We start from the raw sequence: 17,566 nt of genomic DNA on the forward strand, positions 1-17,566 counted from the left end.
GTCAGCAAGGGTTTGTCCTGCCCCTGGGGGGTTGCTGGACAAATTATCTCCCTCCCTCATCGCCCCCTCCTCTCGAAAGTCCGACGTCCTAATAGTGGCGCGACGCGGCGGGACTGCCAACGGAAACATTCCCTGCAGAAATGTAAGTTCAAACGCTTTTCAAACAATTACGCAACCCCCGTCTGCCTCAGGTTTTATCCCTGCGTTCCACAAGAAAAATTAATCGGTCACGCGAACGATGCCGAGCTTCGATTTTACCAAGTTCATTTCAATTTACTTATTACCGGAAATCCATGTAAATAATCTGTATCACGAGTCTCAGCTTCCAAACTATACTTATATTTCGGACCAGGGGTGAAATCCTGGGACATTTGCTGCTACTTAAGAATGACCAAAAGTAATCGATTAAATCGATTATTTTTTCCCTATAAATCGAATATGATCGATTATATTTCAAACTCGACTAATCGACTGAGTCGATTATTGTTCCTTCACAATCGGTTTTTGATTTTTACTACCATGAACGGTGCAATACAATATAAATTTATGTAATTAGACTATCGATTATCATCATTGTCTTATTTACGAAATACATGTCTGATATAATAAGTAAAAGATCAATGAATATTTTCACCGGTAATTGAAAAATATTTCGAATCAAACTATAAATTATCAAAAAACTTATCCGCTATTAAGACTATATAGTATATATTGAAAGTTACGAAATTTTGGTTTCAAATTCAGCGTTTCAAAAAAATACGAAATAATCGATTAATCGATTTATTTATATCGATTCAATCGAGATCTTTTCGATTGTTTTTTTTTGTGGACTCGACCAATCGATCCATCGATTATTTTGAGCTTACTATTAGTGGCCTTCGAGTGCTGAGAGTCGAAGCTGAGTTCCACCGGAAGTCAGATAGGTTGCGTAGATCGAACGGTGACTTCTGGATCACGGAGTCGATCATTGCGACATAATTTTAGGTGTAACTACTCTTGACTCGAAACCATGTATAGTAAAGGTAGGAATGGACTGTGTAAAGGATTTGAGCTTCTCTACAGCGGCGGTGATCAATATTGGTGTCTGCGCGAGCAGAGTCAACAGCTGAATACAAATGATTCACTTATATTTTTAGTTTCTAACTTCGCAGGCTGCGACATCTTTATATGTTTGTATCACCGCATTATCGTTACACGAATATTAATGCTGTCATGCTAATTTCAAAACACTGAAATGTAACAACACCATTCCATTCTCGAGATATTCGAGATTTGGGTTAATTTGTGGATTCAACACGGATTCAAGCAAAAAACATTTCAAGAAGAATATGTAGAATTTTCCTGCAGCACTCTCGCGATGAAAATAAATGGTTATTTTACTGAACGTAGTTGGGGCTGAGCATTAATGGTAAGGACGTACCATCTACGAGAGGCAATTATATACTCGTCTCCAGCTTGATCCGATTCCGTCTGATAGCTGCTGAATTTTTTATCACTTCATATTCTTCAACTTTCTCATTGCAGCCTTCGTACCGAGTTCTGCTTTAATGCTCAGTATTATACATGTGTCAGCGTCAGATCCAAGACAAACAACGTTTTCGAATGAATAATTCATTCGCAATTAGGAACGTGGGAATAGAGTCGATAAAAGTCTGTCCGTTGACTGCTGGCTTGCTCGTAGCGTCGAAAAATCAATTCAATACACCATAGCATGTACAGAGAATAAAGTAATCTTGTAGAAATCGTTAGGTTGTCCGCACCTTTGCGGAAAATGCAGCTGCATCCGGGAGCCTGCGATGCTTAAGCGAATTCGAAATCGAGCCGAAAGTTGAATCAAGTTCGCATCTTGAATACGCGATTGGTTTGAATACCATCTGCACTCTTCGTTTGGCTCCGATGCCAAAATCGTTTCGAAAATGAGAATCTCGAGCTACACCTTCGCTGATCCCGTTCAAAATTCAAACCCACTCTTGTTGCAGATGGTACACCGATATACAATCGGCATTTTATGTCGCCAGCTTATACTGTTAACGTATCAACTATGAAACGAAATTGGGATTCTTAACTTAAAATTGAAACACGCTGCTCCATAAACATGCGTGAATTAATTTTTATTCTTTTCTTGAGTTTCTAATTCGAAAACGGATTAGTTTTTTCACCCTGTTCATATATCTTGTACGTACATAATTTCTAACATAATTTCCGTTCGGTGAAATTAACCCGTGTTAAAAGTCTTGCAGAAGGGTTTACTTTCTGGAAATCTTAGGAGATTCGAGTATATTTGAAGAAGTGGATGGAATAGGCTGCAGTTTAAAGTTTCAAGCGTTAGAGCGAAACTGGCTTCGTCCTAATAGTCAAAGTTCTCAGTGCTTCCTGGCTTTTATTATTTTATATTATATTTCGGGTCTTGTAGCGGCAAGTTTTCTCGAGATAACAGAAAATTGTATCTCTCTACCAGTATACATATACCTATATACGCGTAATATGCATATAGGTTTAAACTTAAACAACCGCAGTTAGATTCGAGAAAAGTTTCGTACTCCCTCTGCAAGTACAAATTGTGAATATCTATACATATGCATACATATCTTAATAGGTATATGTATGTCGGTATACATAACATCTACTTGTTTCCAGTCTGAAATTTTAATCCCGCATAATTTATTGTTCCTGCGGTTGGGAGAAAATCAGTGAAGTTTGTACGTGAGTTCAGGTATCAAATTAGATCTAATTGATGATGATAACGTACGGTGGGTGAGGGTTGGCTAGAATTCAAGCTTTTGTTGGTTACTTTTATCTGAAAAGTCGACATGCTGTGAATATGTAGAAAAATTCAGAGTATTCGGTTGTCCTGGGTAGATAGTGCGAAAAGTTGGTGCACCTTTTCAGTACTGAAGTAACTTTACTTGTTAGCTGACGAAAAAAAAAATTCGCCGACTACGGAATACAAGTTGTATATAATATTATTACGTGTTTATTTTTTTTTCACGTATGTTAATTATGTGAAAAGATAAAATCGAAGTGAGCTAGCATGACGTACTTTTTGCGTTATTTGCTCTAAAAGAAGATTATATCATCGCATGAGATGAAAGGGGACTAACGGGAATAATAACTGGGATAAGTGAATTATGCATCATTAAACGAGTACGAATGTATTTTGCATCAGAATAGAATGAATAACAATGTATGAGTCTTATTATGGATATTTAATTTCATTCTCTTTCTGCGCAAGTTTAAAGTACATACACAGAGTATTTACATAAAAATATACATCTGCTCAACCTCCGTGTAGAGTGGAAATGAAAAGAACGGTATCTCTGGGCTTTAATTTGTACTCTCCTTGTCCCTGTAGGCATAAAATAATTTTTACGACTCCGAAATTAATCACTGTGCTTAGAACAATGAATTGAAATTTTTTATTTTCACATCACAAATTCGATTTTAATTCCACACTTATCATAATGTTACAATTTTAATCATTGTAATATTTATCTCTGTCATGCTCTTCTTTGATCTATTTTTCGAATGAAAAATTAATCTAAACTTTTGTCTAGCTAAAAAAGCTAATTTTATCTGATGTAAAAATTGGAAGGGTTTCATAAAACTTTTGCACTGAATTTAAATTTTCCATTTCTGAAACCTATCAAATGTTGCCATAAAATATCTTACCAACAATTCCCAGTCCTCGTCATTGACAAGCACGAGAATCCCAGGTCGTCTGTAAAAAATTATTTTGAATTTGGTGTTGCAAACAATATTTAAAAAAGTAATTTGCACGGTTATAAAATATTCACAAATTCAGTAGTCTCGTCTTGATCTACGTTGCTCGATATAATTGATAATGCAAAGGTACGTACTTATATACTTACACCGTATCGCCAAGTAGAAATAATTCTGGTCTATCTCTGAGGAGGTTGTCTCGGATCCAAAACAGCAAGAGGCGTAGAGTCCCTGCATAAAATAGAAATTACTGTGAATTCGACGAACAAATGAATATTACGTCAGAATGAATTGGACCAAATTTGAGAGGACGGAAACTCACACTCCTTGTCACCTGGCAGGTTGAGCTCATTCTTTTTTTTCTCGAACAGCAACTCGGCGCCCCCGCTAGTAGGACAAATTTTAAAAATCACATGGATTAGAGGTTATGTCACCGGCTAACCTATTACCAGGTAGTTTCATCTTCACCTAAACTCAACGGTTATTGATAGATCTTTACCACCGGATGTCATTATGGATCACATGAAAATTATCTGGCAAGCAGCCTCAACGACAGAGTATCTTAGTAAGTTTCGTATCTTCAATAACAAGGACTAAATTCACGCGGCGGAATAAAGGAGCAACAGCGGCTGAAATGGCTGAATGGATTTCATATTGAATGGCTGGTCCCTCATTCTTTGTTTTGTAACGCCTGTGGAACTGTCACGCCGCCTGTATCGCCGAGACCGTTGATATAAATACGTTAACCGAGTTGCATATAATACGGCGGATCCCGTTTAATCCGACCGCAGATTACTCTGCTTTTCATTAAGCTGTTGACTAATGGTCCAGAAAATGAAGGAAGTAGTGACATCATTTGTGGGTATTAATGTATTTACGTATAGTAATATTGAATAATTATAAAATAGTATGTACACACAATTTATATACACAAAATATGTTACCTTTATTAATGAAACTATAATAGAACAGAATCTATGGTAATCCAGAGGTGGCATTTATAATGCAATACGTCTTAATCAATTCCTGTATCGCGATTAATTCAACAATAGTCAACGCCGTTTCTGGATTATTTACAATAAATATACACCTAATTCGAATATGGCAGCAAGAGCGGACACTACATCTGCACTGCAGAAATGTGTTAACTTTCACTGTGAGTATAATTTGAGCTGTCTTCAATGTCCAGAGCGCAGGGTACGTATTCCTGGGTAGAATCCTGAAATAGTAACAAACATTTCCTCTCATTTGTTGCCTCTATCAGTATTGAATACACAGTCACCCATCATATGCCACACCGCGGAAGATCGGATGAAAAATTGATCCAACGAATACAGTGCAATAACTAATAACTCACCGAACTTACTATTATTTCGGTACCTTCTTCCAAGTTGAGCTCGTCTCCGTCATCAGTCGTTAAAATTATCACTGAATCCTCGGGTATCCCGTTTTCGTTGATGTACGTTATCGGTATTTCTGAAGTTACCTGTGAACGTGAAACGGCAACGATGATGTAACGTTTAAACAAATCATTCCGTAGGATTACTTAAATTTTGCGCAAACAACACCAAGAAAACTGGTATCAATAAATAGTTATGGCACGTTACGTGCCTCACAGTACGCAAATTCAGGTTCCTGTTCTTTATGGTCAGACAAATCGTTCAAATCCTCTGATTTGTGGTTACCCTCCTCGTCTACAGATCGGTTCGGCTTTTTTCCATCTTGCTGTAATCTTCTCCATATGGTTGTTTTCGGGATATGGTAAGTCATCGATGCTGCAGCCTGTGACATTTTTCCACCCCTGCAAGCAGCCACTGCTTGCTCTAGTCGAGACTTTTTCAAATCTTCGTTTTCAGTTTTCCGTTTTTTCCAGAACGACAAAGGAAGCTTTCCTTCATCCACCAATCTTGCTTTGTCTCTGAACAAGGTGGTTTTTGGAATCTGAAATGGCAATTTTCTTTGTTACTTGACTGTGAGAGGAGAGAAGAGACTAATTCTAGCAATATATGGAAAAAGCATTTCTTAATCATTCGTTACTTCCACTGTTGGGTATATTCATTAAGAATCAAAAGCACGCGTACTTGAAATTGAAGAGACACTTTTGTGAGATTTTCACCTCTTTCCAAAGCTTTAACTGCGGCTTCTCTCTTATCCGCATCATAAGATTTTTTCATTTCTGTCCGTTGACCAAGAATCTGGCAACCTTCTTTCTGAATCCTCCGCCATAGCACAGTTTTTGGAATGCTAAATATTTCTGATGCCTGCTGCAAGCTTGAACCCTCTGTAATTTAATAATTAAAGTAACATAATAACCATAATTTAATTATTCTCTGAACATTACACTCGAAAACAAATTATTTCTGCTCACCCAAAACAGCATTTATCGCTGCCTTCATACATTCTGCCGAATACTCATTTCTCGAAGCATTCAGATGGAGTCCTAAGGCTTTAGCTCGCATATACAAAGTAGAGCGCGGTATACCATGACTAGTTGCAGCCTCGACTAAGGTATGCCCTGTTTTGAGATCGTTTATCGCAGCCATGAGCATGTCTTCGCTATAGTCTTTCTTGGACGAATCCCGTCTCCGCTTCCTTTTGGGACAAGTCATGGCTGTATTACTTTGCTCTATCGGATTATCAACACTTTCAAATTCTTGTTCCAATGTATTGAATTCTTGTTCTTCAGCCTCGTTAAGCTCGCTGAATGATTCAACCGTCTCCTCGCTGAGATCCTCACCGCAAGTCCCAGTATCACTCTCATCCAAACCATCTATCTGTAATGTGGTCAGCGTTTGTTTGTCGTTACAGGGAAATTGAGATGTAAAGTGAAACTCACCTCCATAAGACCTCGTATTTTTAAAGAATGGGCGGTATCGAGCAGGCTCCCTATATTATCCACAGGTATGCTGACCTCTCCATTGTAAATAAAGTCTACGATAGAGCGAACATCGTTGGCAGATACATCGCTGAGTATGATTGTAGGTGAATCCTCGTTTACTTGATTTAGAATTTCCTAAAAGTATTTCATTTCGGCATAACGAAGTAACTACGATTGTCAAACTCATATTAGATGTGAAATATTTCGTCTCAAGGGAGTTACGACTTGCGTAACGCTGATCAGGAGACACGAAATGTTCAGAGGAAGGGGTTAACGTGGGTTTGTTTACAGAATGCGCTTAGTACTTGGAACAAGGTGCTACAGGCGGATAATACGATGCGATGTGCATGAATCTTGTGCCCGTCAGCAGAAATGGTAACGTCCACCATGCAATTCTCGTCTAGTAGCTGACGAACAACGCATGGTACGTGGCTCCCGTAGTCGCTCCATTTGAAACAGTAGCTCTGCGAAATCCCAGGCTGACTCGGAGGAGGACTGGCAGCCTCGGACATGCCGTTTCAAATTCGTTTCGCGTTTCGTTTCGATTCCAATTTTTCGCACGACCTTCGGTCGTTGGAAGTATGCCTAGATTCTTAACACCACCGGAACTTGGAACGGAACTACCGACACAGAACTGATAGCAGCGTAGAACCGCCCGAACGATAAAACCCTGACGACCATAAAGACCGCCAAGGAGGATAACGGGATTTTCTGAAACGAGCAGACCTCTTGAGGCTACGACTAACTATATGGTGGTGCAAGAGTTGCCTATATTTAGGTGCATTCACGTTTTCAACTCTGAAGTTAGTAACGTTATCGTAACGAAAGATTGCAAGGAAATAACTATTTTCTTAATTTTACAATATTAGATGCGTTCCGAAATTAGCTCTCGGTGCTGGCAACGATCTTTTATCTCTCTTGCGCTGCCGAGTTTGTGACTAGCTTTGTCTCTGTCCTAGGGATTTTATTGCGCTGCTAGATAGTTTCGGAACGCACTCAAAATTTCAAGGCACTAGATTTCGAAATATGAGTGTGTTTTGTTTTATTACCTTTTACTGAATAACAGATAATTCTAAAATCGTGGTAAATAACGGTTTTTTCTCAGCATGAATCGTTACGGTAACGTTACTAACTTCAACATCATTCATCCACCGACTTATTCCCACCACTCTACGGACATAAATTCGTGCATGCGTGTGAAAGGTTGGAGGTTATGAAATAGAAACATAAACAATCGACCTGTCATTTGGAGCACAGTCTTAAGATTGGATAAATTACGACTTGCGATTGAAAAATGAGTGAAAAACGCGCACGCCAACCGATAGTTCGTTACGTAGGATACGAGGGGAATAACGAGTGGACTAATGATGAGAAAATCCTCTTATTGAAGGGTTTAAAGAAATACGGCCATAAAGATGTTCCGAGTATAGCTAAATTGGTGCCAAGCAAATCCCCGATCGCAGTGAAAACGATGATTCTCAACACAATGATGGCTGCACGTCGTTCTACCAAACCAGGGAGAAAACCGCCTATAAATATGTGGCTGGAACGAACGTCGCTTGACGATACAAACTCGCTGATTCCGCAGGCCTTGAAATTCATATCATTGTTCGAGAGGCATCCTGCTGCTGAAAATTGCGGCGGCTGTGATCTCAGGTAAGCAGACAAGCTTACACCATCGGAGCATTCTTAGACCAATTTTGATTTAGTTCTTTATTCAGAGCTGCCTATGACTTCGTTTCTCGTATGACACGCAACCAACCTACTGCCGAGCTGTCAACAAATACTAGAAGAATTATTTTTAAAGCTATTTCCAAGACTGTGAGCAAAATGAGATTGAGCAGTCCAGAGAGCCTATTCCAGTCTATCAATAATGTAACAAAAACAGCGTCGCAAAAGGATTACACACGCCATACCGTAAGCCATTTGAGTAATATTCAGTTGTTTGAAACCTCATATCACAGAATTGACCAGGATCTGATCCGCATTTGATTACGACACATGTTATTTTCACTTTTCAGAAAACACAATCTAACATCGGACCTCACAAAGTGCTACAGGAGTTGAACAAATTCATGGTACCAACTGAGCAGCTTCGCATGTCTTGATTTTAATTCAATCAAGGATTGAACTATTAGGTAGTAATTTTATTCATCCAGGACTATCTCGTCTCACGAGGTTCATGCAGTTTCACCAATTGGTAATCAGCTAAATTAGATGATAAAAGTTTTTCATGGATTAAATACTGGTTTAATCAACAGAAATATTTTTTATTTGATGTGATAGTTGAACAATTGCGTTGATTAGTTTAATAGCTAGGTAATACATACAATATGTGTAATATAGATACAATATTATTTAAAAAAATTTCCTTCGTTACACGAATTATTTATATAACAATGATTGAATAAAAATAGTGTACAAGTTCATATGTTTACAATATATGTATAATACATGAAAAGAAATTTCGAATTTTAAAACGATGAAACATCCAACAGTTTTCAAAACTTTTGCTGGGAAATTGATAACAATTTTATTACTATTTATGGTTTGTGATCGATGGTTGGAAGAGTTATGTACACCATGTAAGGACATAAATTTGAAAAACTGTGTTGTGTCATAGGCATTTACTAATAACGTTGGACTTTGATCGAATTTAACCCCCTTTTGCCTCAAAGGATTGGTTAAATACGGAACAAAATTACGTCATACAGAAATTTCCTCTCATAAGGCACTCCAGTTTTCAAAAATGTGCCCCAGTAATGTGCAAAATATTCTGTTACGATAAAATAAACATGATTACAGAACAGAAATTGAATGGTGTAGCATAGTATTCAGTATTCAGATAATTAAAAAGACCGTTAATGTTTTACATTAAAGTCAAGAGTGATAGTTCAAATGAATGGGAATGTGAATCGTTTTATAACCTATCGATTATACTTTCACATACATCGCTCAACATCAATGAATCATAAATGCTAAATAGCTTGAAACTTTACATGAAACATTTAAGAGTCTGGTAGCAACATCATGGAAGAGCAACTGCTTACTGCATGTATCTACATTTTCATACGTCTATTAAATTGTATTTACTGTGTCTTTCAAATGCATGAATAATTATGTATATTTCTACTGTGAAACTTGAAATGTTGAGCCTTGTTGTTAATTTCAGCGAAAGAAAAATAAGTTGACACCTAAACAATGTTATGATTAATCTTTCAATATATTCCATGCATCTTCTTCTAGTTTCGAATTCCAATCTGCGGGCTTATTATTGTCTTCTTCAAAGTCGATTAAAGATTTCTCTTTGCTATTTGCTTTTTTTGATGCCCGAGGCACTGGCTTTGACCGATCATCCCTGGTGGATTCATTTGATAATTTTGGATTAGTGCTACTTCCCCAGGAGTCCCAGTCCCGACTAGAAAGCTTAGTCCCTGAAGAACTGCTCCTGAAGAAATTATTTTGCATGTAATATAGAAGTAACAGTGGCTTAGATTTGTCACTTAAGAATTTACAAACCAATAATGTCTACTCACTTCATCGTATTTCCAGCAACTAACGATGATTTTTCGGTTGAATATGAACTGCTGGAATAACTGTTTTGTTGAGTATTTGACGTCTGGTACTGATCATTTGAATCAAACTGTTGATGCTGTTCTGACGAATTTGTTCCACTGATATCTCCCCATCCTCGACGCCCTAAATCACTGACCTAAACAAATTGAAGTAAAGTAGAAGTGATTGGATGCGTTCGTAGCATTGATCTGAATAAATTATTACAGCTGTAATATTCTTCACAGTTAAAATAACAAACAAAACTGTAAGCCTTCAAAGGGCGAACATTGTTTCAGCATTGTTGGAAAGACGTCAGGGAAATGAAATAAACTCAGATTTGAATTTCGTGAATAAAAATTCAGAATAAAGTGTTGAATGTTTGGCAACTTGATTAATTTCCGTTTCTACCTTTGCGGCAAGAGTGTTAACTTGTGCTCCTACATCCTCCAAAATAGTACCGTCGCGAACCTAGTGAAGTAAACATAAAATCAAACAAACCAAAGTAGTAAACTTAAAGTATCTTCCGGGTAAAAAAATCACAATTATAAAATAATCAAAATGTTGAGAAGAAAGAATCGAATAAAATGCATAAATTATAATCAGGTGTTTTTATCAAATAAAAAGGAAATGTGGAGTACCTTTTGAGAAGCCATTCCACCAATCTTAATTGCGTTTTCTGTTGCCTTGGTTGCGATCTTTGCTGCTGAAGATGACATTATCGACCAACCCTGGAAACAAAAGATACGCTTTCTGATTGTATAAGAGTGAAAGATTAAAAATCAGGTTTTAGAATAGTTCTGCAGAGCTTAAAATAATATCTTACGCTGGCAAGGGATGAGACAGCAGTATCAAAAAATTCTTGGGAAGAGCTTCGTGGTGGGGCATCCATTTGGTAACCAAAGCCTCCATACTTTCCTCCTTGGTTTGGCGGTAAGTTTCTGCAAGTGTGATTTGAAATATTTTGAAAACTTGCGGGTTGAAATATAATTCCCAACAGAACTTATGATTGTTCTTCGTAAAACTGTTTCTTGAATTCATAATTTAGTATAGGAAGTACTTGTAAGGTAGTACTGAAATACCATATACTCACTCGGGTCTAGATGCATTTTCATCCTGTTTCCTGGCAAAAAACGATTCAGTTTGAGTTTTAAAGCTAGCTGTGTTAAAGTTCTGATACGAACTGGAATCTTCACTCTGATATGAGTTTTGCTCGTATCTACTATTATTGTCTTGATACGTTGAACTCCTTGAAGTCTTGACACCGGAAGAACTTGGGGTCCACGTTTCTCCACGCGCCAATGTTGCTATCTGAATACGTCAGTTTATGATAATTAAGTATGAGAGAAATTATTCAATAAAAAAATACTGTCTATGCAAATACAAATTCTAATAGCTGATTAAGTTATAATTTGAATATTTGCATTAAGCCAGTATTTTTTAAATACTAAAAGATGAAAATTTCATTACCTTGTCTCTGTAGAGAGCTGCAGCATTAGTGTTGTATCGTTGCTGTATAGACATGGAATCATCCCAGTCAGGTTGAGCCTCGAAGAATTCACGAGCCTTTCTGTTTCCACCAACTTTCATTTTCTCAAGTTCCGAGTCTTTCCATTTGTCCATAGAAACGGAACGCACAAAGGATAAGTGCACACCAAGGCCTCGGTGCTTGCCGGAACACTCGAGGCAGATCCATATTCCATACGTAACGGAAACCCACTGAGGATTGTGGGCTCCACACTCGAAGCATTTCTGTTGTAAGGATAAAATAAACGTTATGATAATAAAGAAATTACCAGCGTCAATGACATGAGGTGTGACATACGTCTGTTGAGGTGAAACCTTACACTATTTTCATCGCGGGGTTTTAATTCACCAAGTATTCGTCGTGTTCTCGGGCTCGCCATGTCCCTGGGGTCGAGACCTCGTCCCAGAAAACGTTGTGAATTCGGTCAGTGAACGGATAACGCGGGCACTTTGACTCGAAGGCGACGACAAAGCGACGGGGTATGCATACGAAAAACCGCGAACGTTTTCCGAACTCTGATTTCAGCTGTTGTGCGATTTACGGCGTGCGTCGTGTCCGACAGATGCTTTTCCCATTCAGAGGTTACCACGGCACAAAGTCACCGAGTCAGCTGTCAGCGTGTCCGTACTGCGACGACTCGGACAACGAGCATGAGGTGCTGCTCGATTAGAACAGCATAAGACTCCGTTTGCAACAAGAGATGCCCTTTCAACCAATTAGCAGCTCGGATTTCGGGGATGCGATGAGCGTTGCAATCTCAATGTGAACCAGGCATAACGGCAATGAAAAGAATGTAGGTAACGTGGGATGACGTGGCCGGCGTAGGTATCCACGGGCAGAAGAGCGTACGGCATTGCTGTCTGTCGGATTTGTCAGAACTTCAGAACTGAGTTTTGGATGAGGCTGCGACATTGCTGCCACGCACTTGTATCTTGGTCGGTAATGGCCAAGTTACAATTTCAATGAATATGACGTTGATTTTGAAGCGGCTTCGTGACCACGATAAGAAGTCGCTTCGACCCGGAACTGATTCGAGGTATTGCCAGCAAGGGAACCTGAGTTGATAATTGGGGGCCTACGGTCATAATAGTAAAACACGTGAGTGCAAATTGCTAGACAATGAGAGCAGTGTGCACTCAATGAATTCCAAGTTGTTACCAGAGCCTCAAGCGAAAGGAAACTTCTGATAGCGGATTAAACTTCTCAAGATTTTTGAGGGTGGAGTTACAAGCAGAGAGTTTTTGCGAATCGTTTCTAAGTTGAAAAGTTCTTGGCTCCAAAATTTGCGAAAGAAAAAAGTTGAATTTCCGATGCTTTTAGTCGGCGAAAAATTTCTGGATTTTGGAAAGTGCTGGGATCAATTCTTTGAGGCACTATTCCGACGGAATTTTGCGAGAAAAATCGACTGAGCGCAGTCCCAATACGCTGCGAGCAACGGATCACAAGTTACAGCAAAAAAACCGAAGATTTTCATCGCCATTTCTCTGCTGTTGGTCCGATGGTCTTTTTCATGTGTTTTCTGAGTTCCTAGTGGTCCAATTACTCTAGAAAGGGTCATACTAATCGATTCCGAGTCGAAAAATTTTCGGCTCCCAAAATCAGGAAAAAACTAAGGCTAACCTTAGGTGGCTGTTTGCCACCACAAAGATACCAGACATACGCCAGGCATACATGAAAAACGCGCTAGTGCGTCTTAAACGAAATCCAGAAGAAATAGAACAAAGAAAGCACACCCACGAACATGACACCAGAGCCAGGACACGAGAAAACCTCACACTGTCAAAAACTAAAACAACAATTGGGCACAGACAAGAAGAAGTAATTATAAACAAGCTGTATAATGAAATTCCATTAGAAATAAAGCAAAAACGTATACAGGGTTTCAAAAAAAGTATTGGTACTTGGATCTTACAGCAGGGAAGAATGTACTACAATATACTGACTAACACCTAGAGAACGAGTGAATGAAAAGACTCGATAAAAATGTAGAAGTACTCTAGAGATTTCTAAATGTTTTTTTTTGTTACACGTGTAAGCAAATTAATGAGTATCAATAACGAATTAGGTATAAATTAGGAAATAAGTATAATGTGATGATTGAATAACAAGTAGAAATAATTAATCTGCGTAATATAGTAAATTATCAGGTGCGGATGAGGAAGACTCAAATGCAAACACACATTCACGCAAATAAATTGTAATTTAGGAAATTAAGTGACAAGTTGTCACTATGTAAAAAAAAGCGACTGCAGCCAGACAAGCATGATAAGATGCTCAGGCTTGAAGAACTGAGAATTATGTGTAAACACAAAGAAAAAATGATGTCAATAAATCTGAATCTAAATCTGAATCTGAATCTAACCCCTTTGGATTTTCGGCCGAAATTTCGACGAGTTCGGAAAGTGCTGCGATTATTTTTGAAAGGCACTATTCCGCCGTAATTTTGCGAGAGGAATCGATTAAGCGCAGTCCCAATACGCTGCGAGGTACGCCTGAAAAGTTACAGGCGGAAAACTGCTTATTTTAGTGCTCATTTCTCTGCTGTTGGTCCTACGCTCTTTTGCATGTGTTTTTTGAGTTCCTGGGGGTCGATTTACTCTAGAAAGGGTCATACAAATCGATTCCGAAACGAGAAATTTTTGGCTCCGAAAATAAGGAAAAAACTAAGGCTAACCCCTTTGGATTTTTGGACAAAATTTCGACAAGTTTGAAAAGTGCTGCGATTATTTTTTTCAGGCACTATTCCGACGTAATTTCGCGAGAGGAATCGATTAAGCGCAGTCTTAATACGCTGCGAGCAACGCCTAAGAAGTTATAGGCGAAAAACTGCTGATTTTTGTGGTCATATCTCTGCTGTTGGTTCTACGCTCTTTTGCATGTGTTTTTTGAGTTCCTGGGGGTCGATTTACTCTAGAAAGGGTCATACAAATCGATTCCGGAACGAGAAATTTTCGGCTCTCAAAATGAGGAAAAAACTAAGGCTAACCCCTTTGGATTTTTGGCCAGAATTTCGACGAGTTTGGAAAGTGCTGCGATTATTTTTTTCAGACACTATTCCGACGTAATTTTGCGAGAGGAATCGATTAAGCGCCGTCCCAATACGCTGCGAGCAACGCCTGAAAAGTTACAGGCGGAAAACTGCTGATTTTTGTGCTCATTTCTCTGCTGTTGGTCCTACGCTCTTTTGCATGTGTTTTTTGAGTTCCTGGGGGTCGATTTACTCTGGAAAGGGTCATACAAATCGATTCCGAAACGAGAAATTTTCGGCTCTGAAAATGAGGAAAAAAATAAGGCTAACCCCTTTGGATTTTTGGCCAAAATTTCGACGAGTTCGAAAAGTGCTGCGATTATTTTTGAAAGGCACTATTCCGACGTAATTTTGCGAGAGGAATCGATTAAGCGCAGTCCCAATACGCTGCGAGCAACGCCTGAAAAGTTACAGGCGGAAAACTGCTTATTTTAGTGCTCATTTCTCTGCTGTTGGTCCTACGCTCTTTTGCATGTGTTTTTTGAGTTCCTGGGGGTCGATTTACTCTAGAAAGGGTCATACAAATCGATTCCGAAACGAGAAATTTTTGGCTCCGAAAATGAGGAAAAAACTAAGGCTAACCCCTTTGGATTTTTGGTCAAAATTTCGACAAGTTTGAAAAGTGCTGCGATTATTTTTTTCAGGCACTATTCCGACGTAATTTCGCGAGAGGAATCGATTAAGCGCAGTCTTAATACGCTGCGAGCAACGCCTAAGAAGTTATAGGCGAAAAACTGCTGATTTTTGTGGTCATATCTCTGCTGTTGGTTCTACGCTCTTTTGCATGTGTTTTTTGAGTTCCTGGGGGTCGATTTACTCGAGAAAGGGTCATACAAATCGATTCCGGAACGAGAAATTTTTGGCTCTCAAAATGAGGAAAAAACTAAGGCTAACCCCTTTGGATTTTTGGCCAGAATTTCGACGAGTTTGGAAAGTGCTGCGATTATTTTTTTCAGACACTATTCCGACGTAATTTTGCGAGAGGAATCGATTAAGCGCAGTCCCAATACGCTGCGAGCAACGCCTGAAAAGTTACAGGCGGAAAACTGCTGATTTTTGTGCTCATTTCTCTGCTGTTGGTCCTACGCTGTTTTGCATGTGTTTTTTGAGTTCCTGGGGGTCGATTTACTCTGGGAAGGGTCATACAAATCGATTCCGAAACGAGAAATTTTCGGCTCTGAAAATGAGGAAAAAACTAAGGCTAACCCCTTTGGATTTTTGGCCAAAATTTCGACGAGTTTGAAAAAGGCTGCGATTATTTTTCTCAGGCACTATTCCGACGTAATTTTGCGAGGGGAATCGATTAAGCGCAGTCCCAATACGCTGCGAGCAACGCCTGAGAAGTTACAGGCGGAAAACTGCTGATTTTTGTGCTCATTTCTCTGCTGTTGGTCCTATGCTCTTTTGCATGTGTTTTTTGAGTTCCTGGGGGTCGATTTACTCTAGAAAGGGTCATACAAATCGATTCCGAAACGAGAAATTTTTGGCTCCGAAAATGAGGAAAAAACTAAGGCTAACCCCTTTGGATTTTTGGTCAAAATTTCGACAAGTTTGAAAAGTGCTGCGATTATTTTTTTCAGGCACTATTCCGACGTAATTTCGCGAGAGGAATCGATTAGGCGCAGTCTTAATACGCTGCGAGCAACGCCTAAGAAGTTACAGGCGAAAAACTGCTGATTTTTGTAGTCATATCTCTGCTGTTGGTTCTACGCTCTTTTGCATGTGTTTTTTGAGTTCCTGGGGGTCGATTTACTCTAGAAAGGGTCATACAAATCGATTCCGAAACGAGAAATTTTCGACTCTCAAAATGAGGAAAAAAACTAAGGCTAACCCCTTTGGATTTTTGGCCAGAATTTCGACGAGTTTGAAAAGTGCTGCGATTATTTTTTTCAGGCACTATTCCGCCGTAATTTTGCGAGAGGAATCGATTGGGCGCAGTCCCAATACGCTGCGAGCAACGCCTGAGAAGTTACAGGCGGAAAACTGCTGATTTTTGTGCTCATTTCTCTGCTGTTGGTCCTACGCTCTCTTGCATGTGTTTTTTGAGTTCCTGGGGGTCGATTTACTCTAGAAAGGGTCATACAAATCGATTCCGAAACGAGAAATTTTCGGCTCTGAAAATGAGGAAAAAACTAAGGCTAACCCCTTTGGATTTTTGGCCAAAATTTCGACGAGTTTGGAAAGTGCTGCGATTATTTTTCTCAGGCACTATTCCGACGTAATTTTGCGAGAGGAATCGATTAGGCGCAGTCTTAATACGCTGCGAGCAACGCCTAAGAAGTTACAGGCGGAAAACTGCTGATTTTTGTGCTCATTTCTCTGCTGTTGGTCCTACGCTCTTTTGCATGTGTTTTTTGAGTTCCTGGGGGTCGATTTACTCTGGTAAGGGTCATACAAATCGATTCCGAAACGAGAAATTTTCGGCTCTGAAAATGAGGAAAAAACTAAGGCTAACCCCTTTGGATTTTTGGCCAAAATCTCGACGAGTTTGAAAAGTGCTGCAATTATTTTTCTCAGGCACTATTCCGACGTAATTTTGCGAGAGGAATCGATTAAGCGCAGTCCCAATACGCTGCGAGCAACGCCTGAGAAGTTACAGGCGGAAAACTGCTGATTTTTGTGCTCATTTCTCTGCTGTTGGTCCTACGCTCTTTTGCATGTGTTTTTTGAGTTCCTGGGGGTCGATTTACTCTAGAAAGGGTCATACAAATCGATTCCGAAACGAGAAATTTTTGGCTCCGAAAATGAGGAAAAAACTAAGGCTAACCCCTTTGGATTTTTGGTCAAAATTTCGACAAGTTTGAAAAGTGCTGCGATTATTTTTTTCAGGCACTATTCCGACGTAATTTCGCGAGAGGAA

General features: G+C 39.2%; 4 protein-coding genes across 8 annotated transcripts; 1 reads left to right on the plus strand and 3 right to left on the minus strand.

Moving 5' to 3' along the window:
- Window positions 1-3,136: 3,136 nt before the first annotated feature.
- LOC124404262 (ubiquitin-related modifier 1) lies at window positions 3,137-4,352 on the minus strand. Its single transcript, XM_046878256.1, has 5 exons — window positions 4,189-4,352; window positions 4,043-4,107; window positions 3,870-3,951; window positions 3,670-3,718; window positions 3,137-3,346 (listed from the first exon to the last, which is right to left on the minus strand). The coding sequence occupies exons 1-5, from the start codon at window positions 4,230-4,232 to the stop codon at window positions 3,278-3,280; spliced, it is 309 nt and encodes a 102-aa protein (XP_046734212.1). The 5' UTR covers window positions 4,233-4,352; the 3' UTR covers window positions 3,137-3,277.
- Window positions 4,353-4,647: 295 nt separating this feature from the next.
- LOC124404261 (protein jim lovell-like) lies at window positions 4,648-7,264 on the minus strand. Of its 2 annotated transcripts, none has more exons than XM_046878254.1 (7): window positions 6,904-7,264; window positions 6,557-6,733; window positions 6,089-6,494; window positions 5,802-6,001; window positions 5,332-5,661; window positions 5,078-5,206; window positions 4,648-4,939 (listed from the first exon to the last, which is right to left on the minus strand). In XM_046878254.1, exons 1-7 carry the CDS (start codon window positions 7,108-7,110, stop codon window positions 4,865-4,867), a joined length of 1,524 nt encoding a protein of 507 aa, XP_046734210.1. In that variant the 5' UTR covers window positions 7,111-7,264; the 3' UTR covers window positions 4,648-4,864. The 2 variants fall into 2 exon arrangements, with proteins under 2 accessions (XP_046734210.1, XP_046734211.1); XM_046878255.1 differs by having other exon boundaries at window positions 5,087-5,206; window positions 6,904-7,263.
- Window positions 7,265-7,756: 492 nt separating this feature from the next.
- Window positions 7,757-8,930, plus strand: LOC124403979. Its single transcript, XM_046877754.1, has 3 exons — window positions 7,757-8,254; window positions 8,320-8,515; window positions 8,620-8,930. The coding sequence occupies exons 1-3, from the start codon at window positions 7,893-7,895 to the stop codon at window positions 8,704-8,706; spliced, it is 645 nt and encodes a 214-aa protein (XP_046733710.1). The 5' UTR covers window positions 7,757-7,892; the 3' UTR covers window positions 8,707-8,930.
- A 590-nt stretch (window positions 8,931-9,520) lies between these two features.
- LOC124416760 (ADP-ribosylation factor GTPase-activating protein 1) lies at window positions 9,521-12,337 on the minus strand. 4 transcript variants are annotated; one of them, XM_046898071.1, is made up of 8 exons: window positions 11,998-12,337; window positions 11,621-11,902; window positions 11,244-11,461; window positions 10,977-11,091; window positions 10,792-10,881; window positions 10,562-10,621; window positions 10,135-10,310; window positions 9,521-10,040 (listed from the first exon to the last, which is right to left on the minus strand). In XM_046898071.1, the coding sequence occupies exons 1-8, from the start codon at window positions 12,055-12,057 to the stop codon at window positions 9,809-9,811; spliced, it is 1,233 nt and encodes a 410-aa protein (XP_046754027.1). In that variant the 5' UTR covers window positions 12,058-12,337; the 3' UTR covers window positions 9,521-9,808. The 4 variants fall into 4 exon arrangements, with proteins under 4 accessions (XP_046754027.1, XP_046754026.1, XP_046754025.1 ...); XM_046898070.1 differs by having other exon boundaries at window positions 9,521-10,043; XM_046898069.1 differs by having other exon boundaries at window positions 9,521-10,046; window positions 11,998-12,336.
- Window positions 12,338-17,566: the final 5,229 nt, after the last annotated feature.

This window comes from Diprion similis, chromosome 3, assembly GCF_021155765.1.
Source record: "Diprion similis isolate iyDipSimi1 chromosome 3, iyDipSimi1.1, whole genome shotgun sequence".
NCBI lineage: Eukaryota > Metazoa > Arthropoda > Insecta > Hymenoptera > Diprionidae > Diprion > Diprion similis.

Excerpts from the sequence above, each read along its gene's own strand:
- LOC124404262 (XM_046878256.1), bottom strand. The coding sequence starts at position 4,232 with ATGACATCCGGTGGTAAAGATCTATCAATAACCGTTGAGTTTAG. Across the intron at positions 4,108-4,188 it reads TCAATAACCGTTGAGTTTAG|CGGGGGCGCCGAGTTGCTGT; the intron begins GTGAAGATGAAA and ends TTGTCCTACTAG. Across the intron at positions 3,347-3,669 it reads ACGAGGACTGGGAATTGTTG|GGACAAGGAGAGTACAAATT; the intron begins GTAAGATATTTT and ends TTATGCCTACAG.
- LOC124404261 (XM_046878254.1), bottom strand. The coding sequence starts at position 7,110 with ATGTCCGAGGCTGCCAGTCCTCCTCCGAGTCAGCCTGGGATTTCGCAG. Across the intron at positions 6,734-6,903 it reads CCTGTAGCACCTTGTTCCAA|GAAATTCTAAATCAAGTAAA; the intron begins GTACTAAGCGCA and ends AAATACTTTTAG. Across the intron at positions 6,002-6,088 it reads AGCGATAAATGCTGTTTTGG|AGGGTTCAAGCTTGCAGCAG; the intron begins GTGAGCAGAAAT and ends ATTAAATTACAG.
- LOC124403979 (XM_046877754.1), top strand. The coding sequence starts at position 7,893 with ATGAGTGAAAAACGCGCACGCCAACCGATAGTTCGTTACGTAGGATAC. Across the intron at positions 8,255-8,319 it reads TGCGGCGGCTGTGATCTCAG|AGCTGCCTATGACTTCGTTT; the intron begins GTAAGCAGACAA and ends TTCTTTATTCAG. Across the intron at positions 8,516-8,619 it reads AGGATTACACACGCCATACC|AAAACACAATCTAACATCGG; the intron begins GTAAGCCATTTG and ends TTCACTTTTCAG.
- LOC124416760 (XM_046898069.1), bottom strand. The coding sequence starts at position 12,057 with ATGGCGAGCCCGAGAACACGACGAATACTTGGTGAATTAAAACCCCGC. Across the intron at positions 10,882-10,976 it reads CTGTCTCATCCCTTGCCAGC|GGTTGGTCGATAATGTCATC; the intron begins GTAAGATATTAT and ends TTTTGTTTCCAG. Across the intron at positions 10,047-10,134 it reads GTTGCTGGAAATACGATGAA|GAGCAGTTCTTCAGGGACTA; the intron begins GTGAGTAGACAT and ends TAATTTCTTCAG.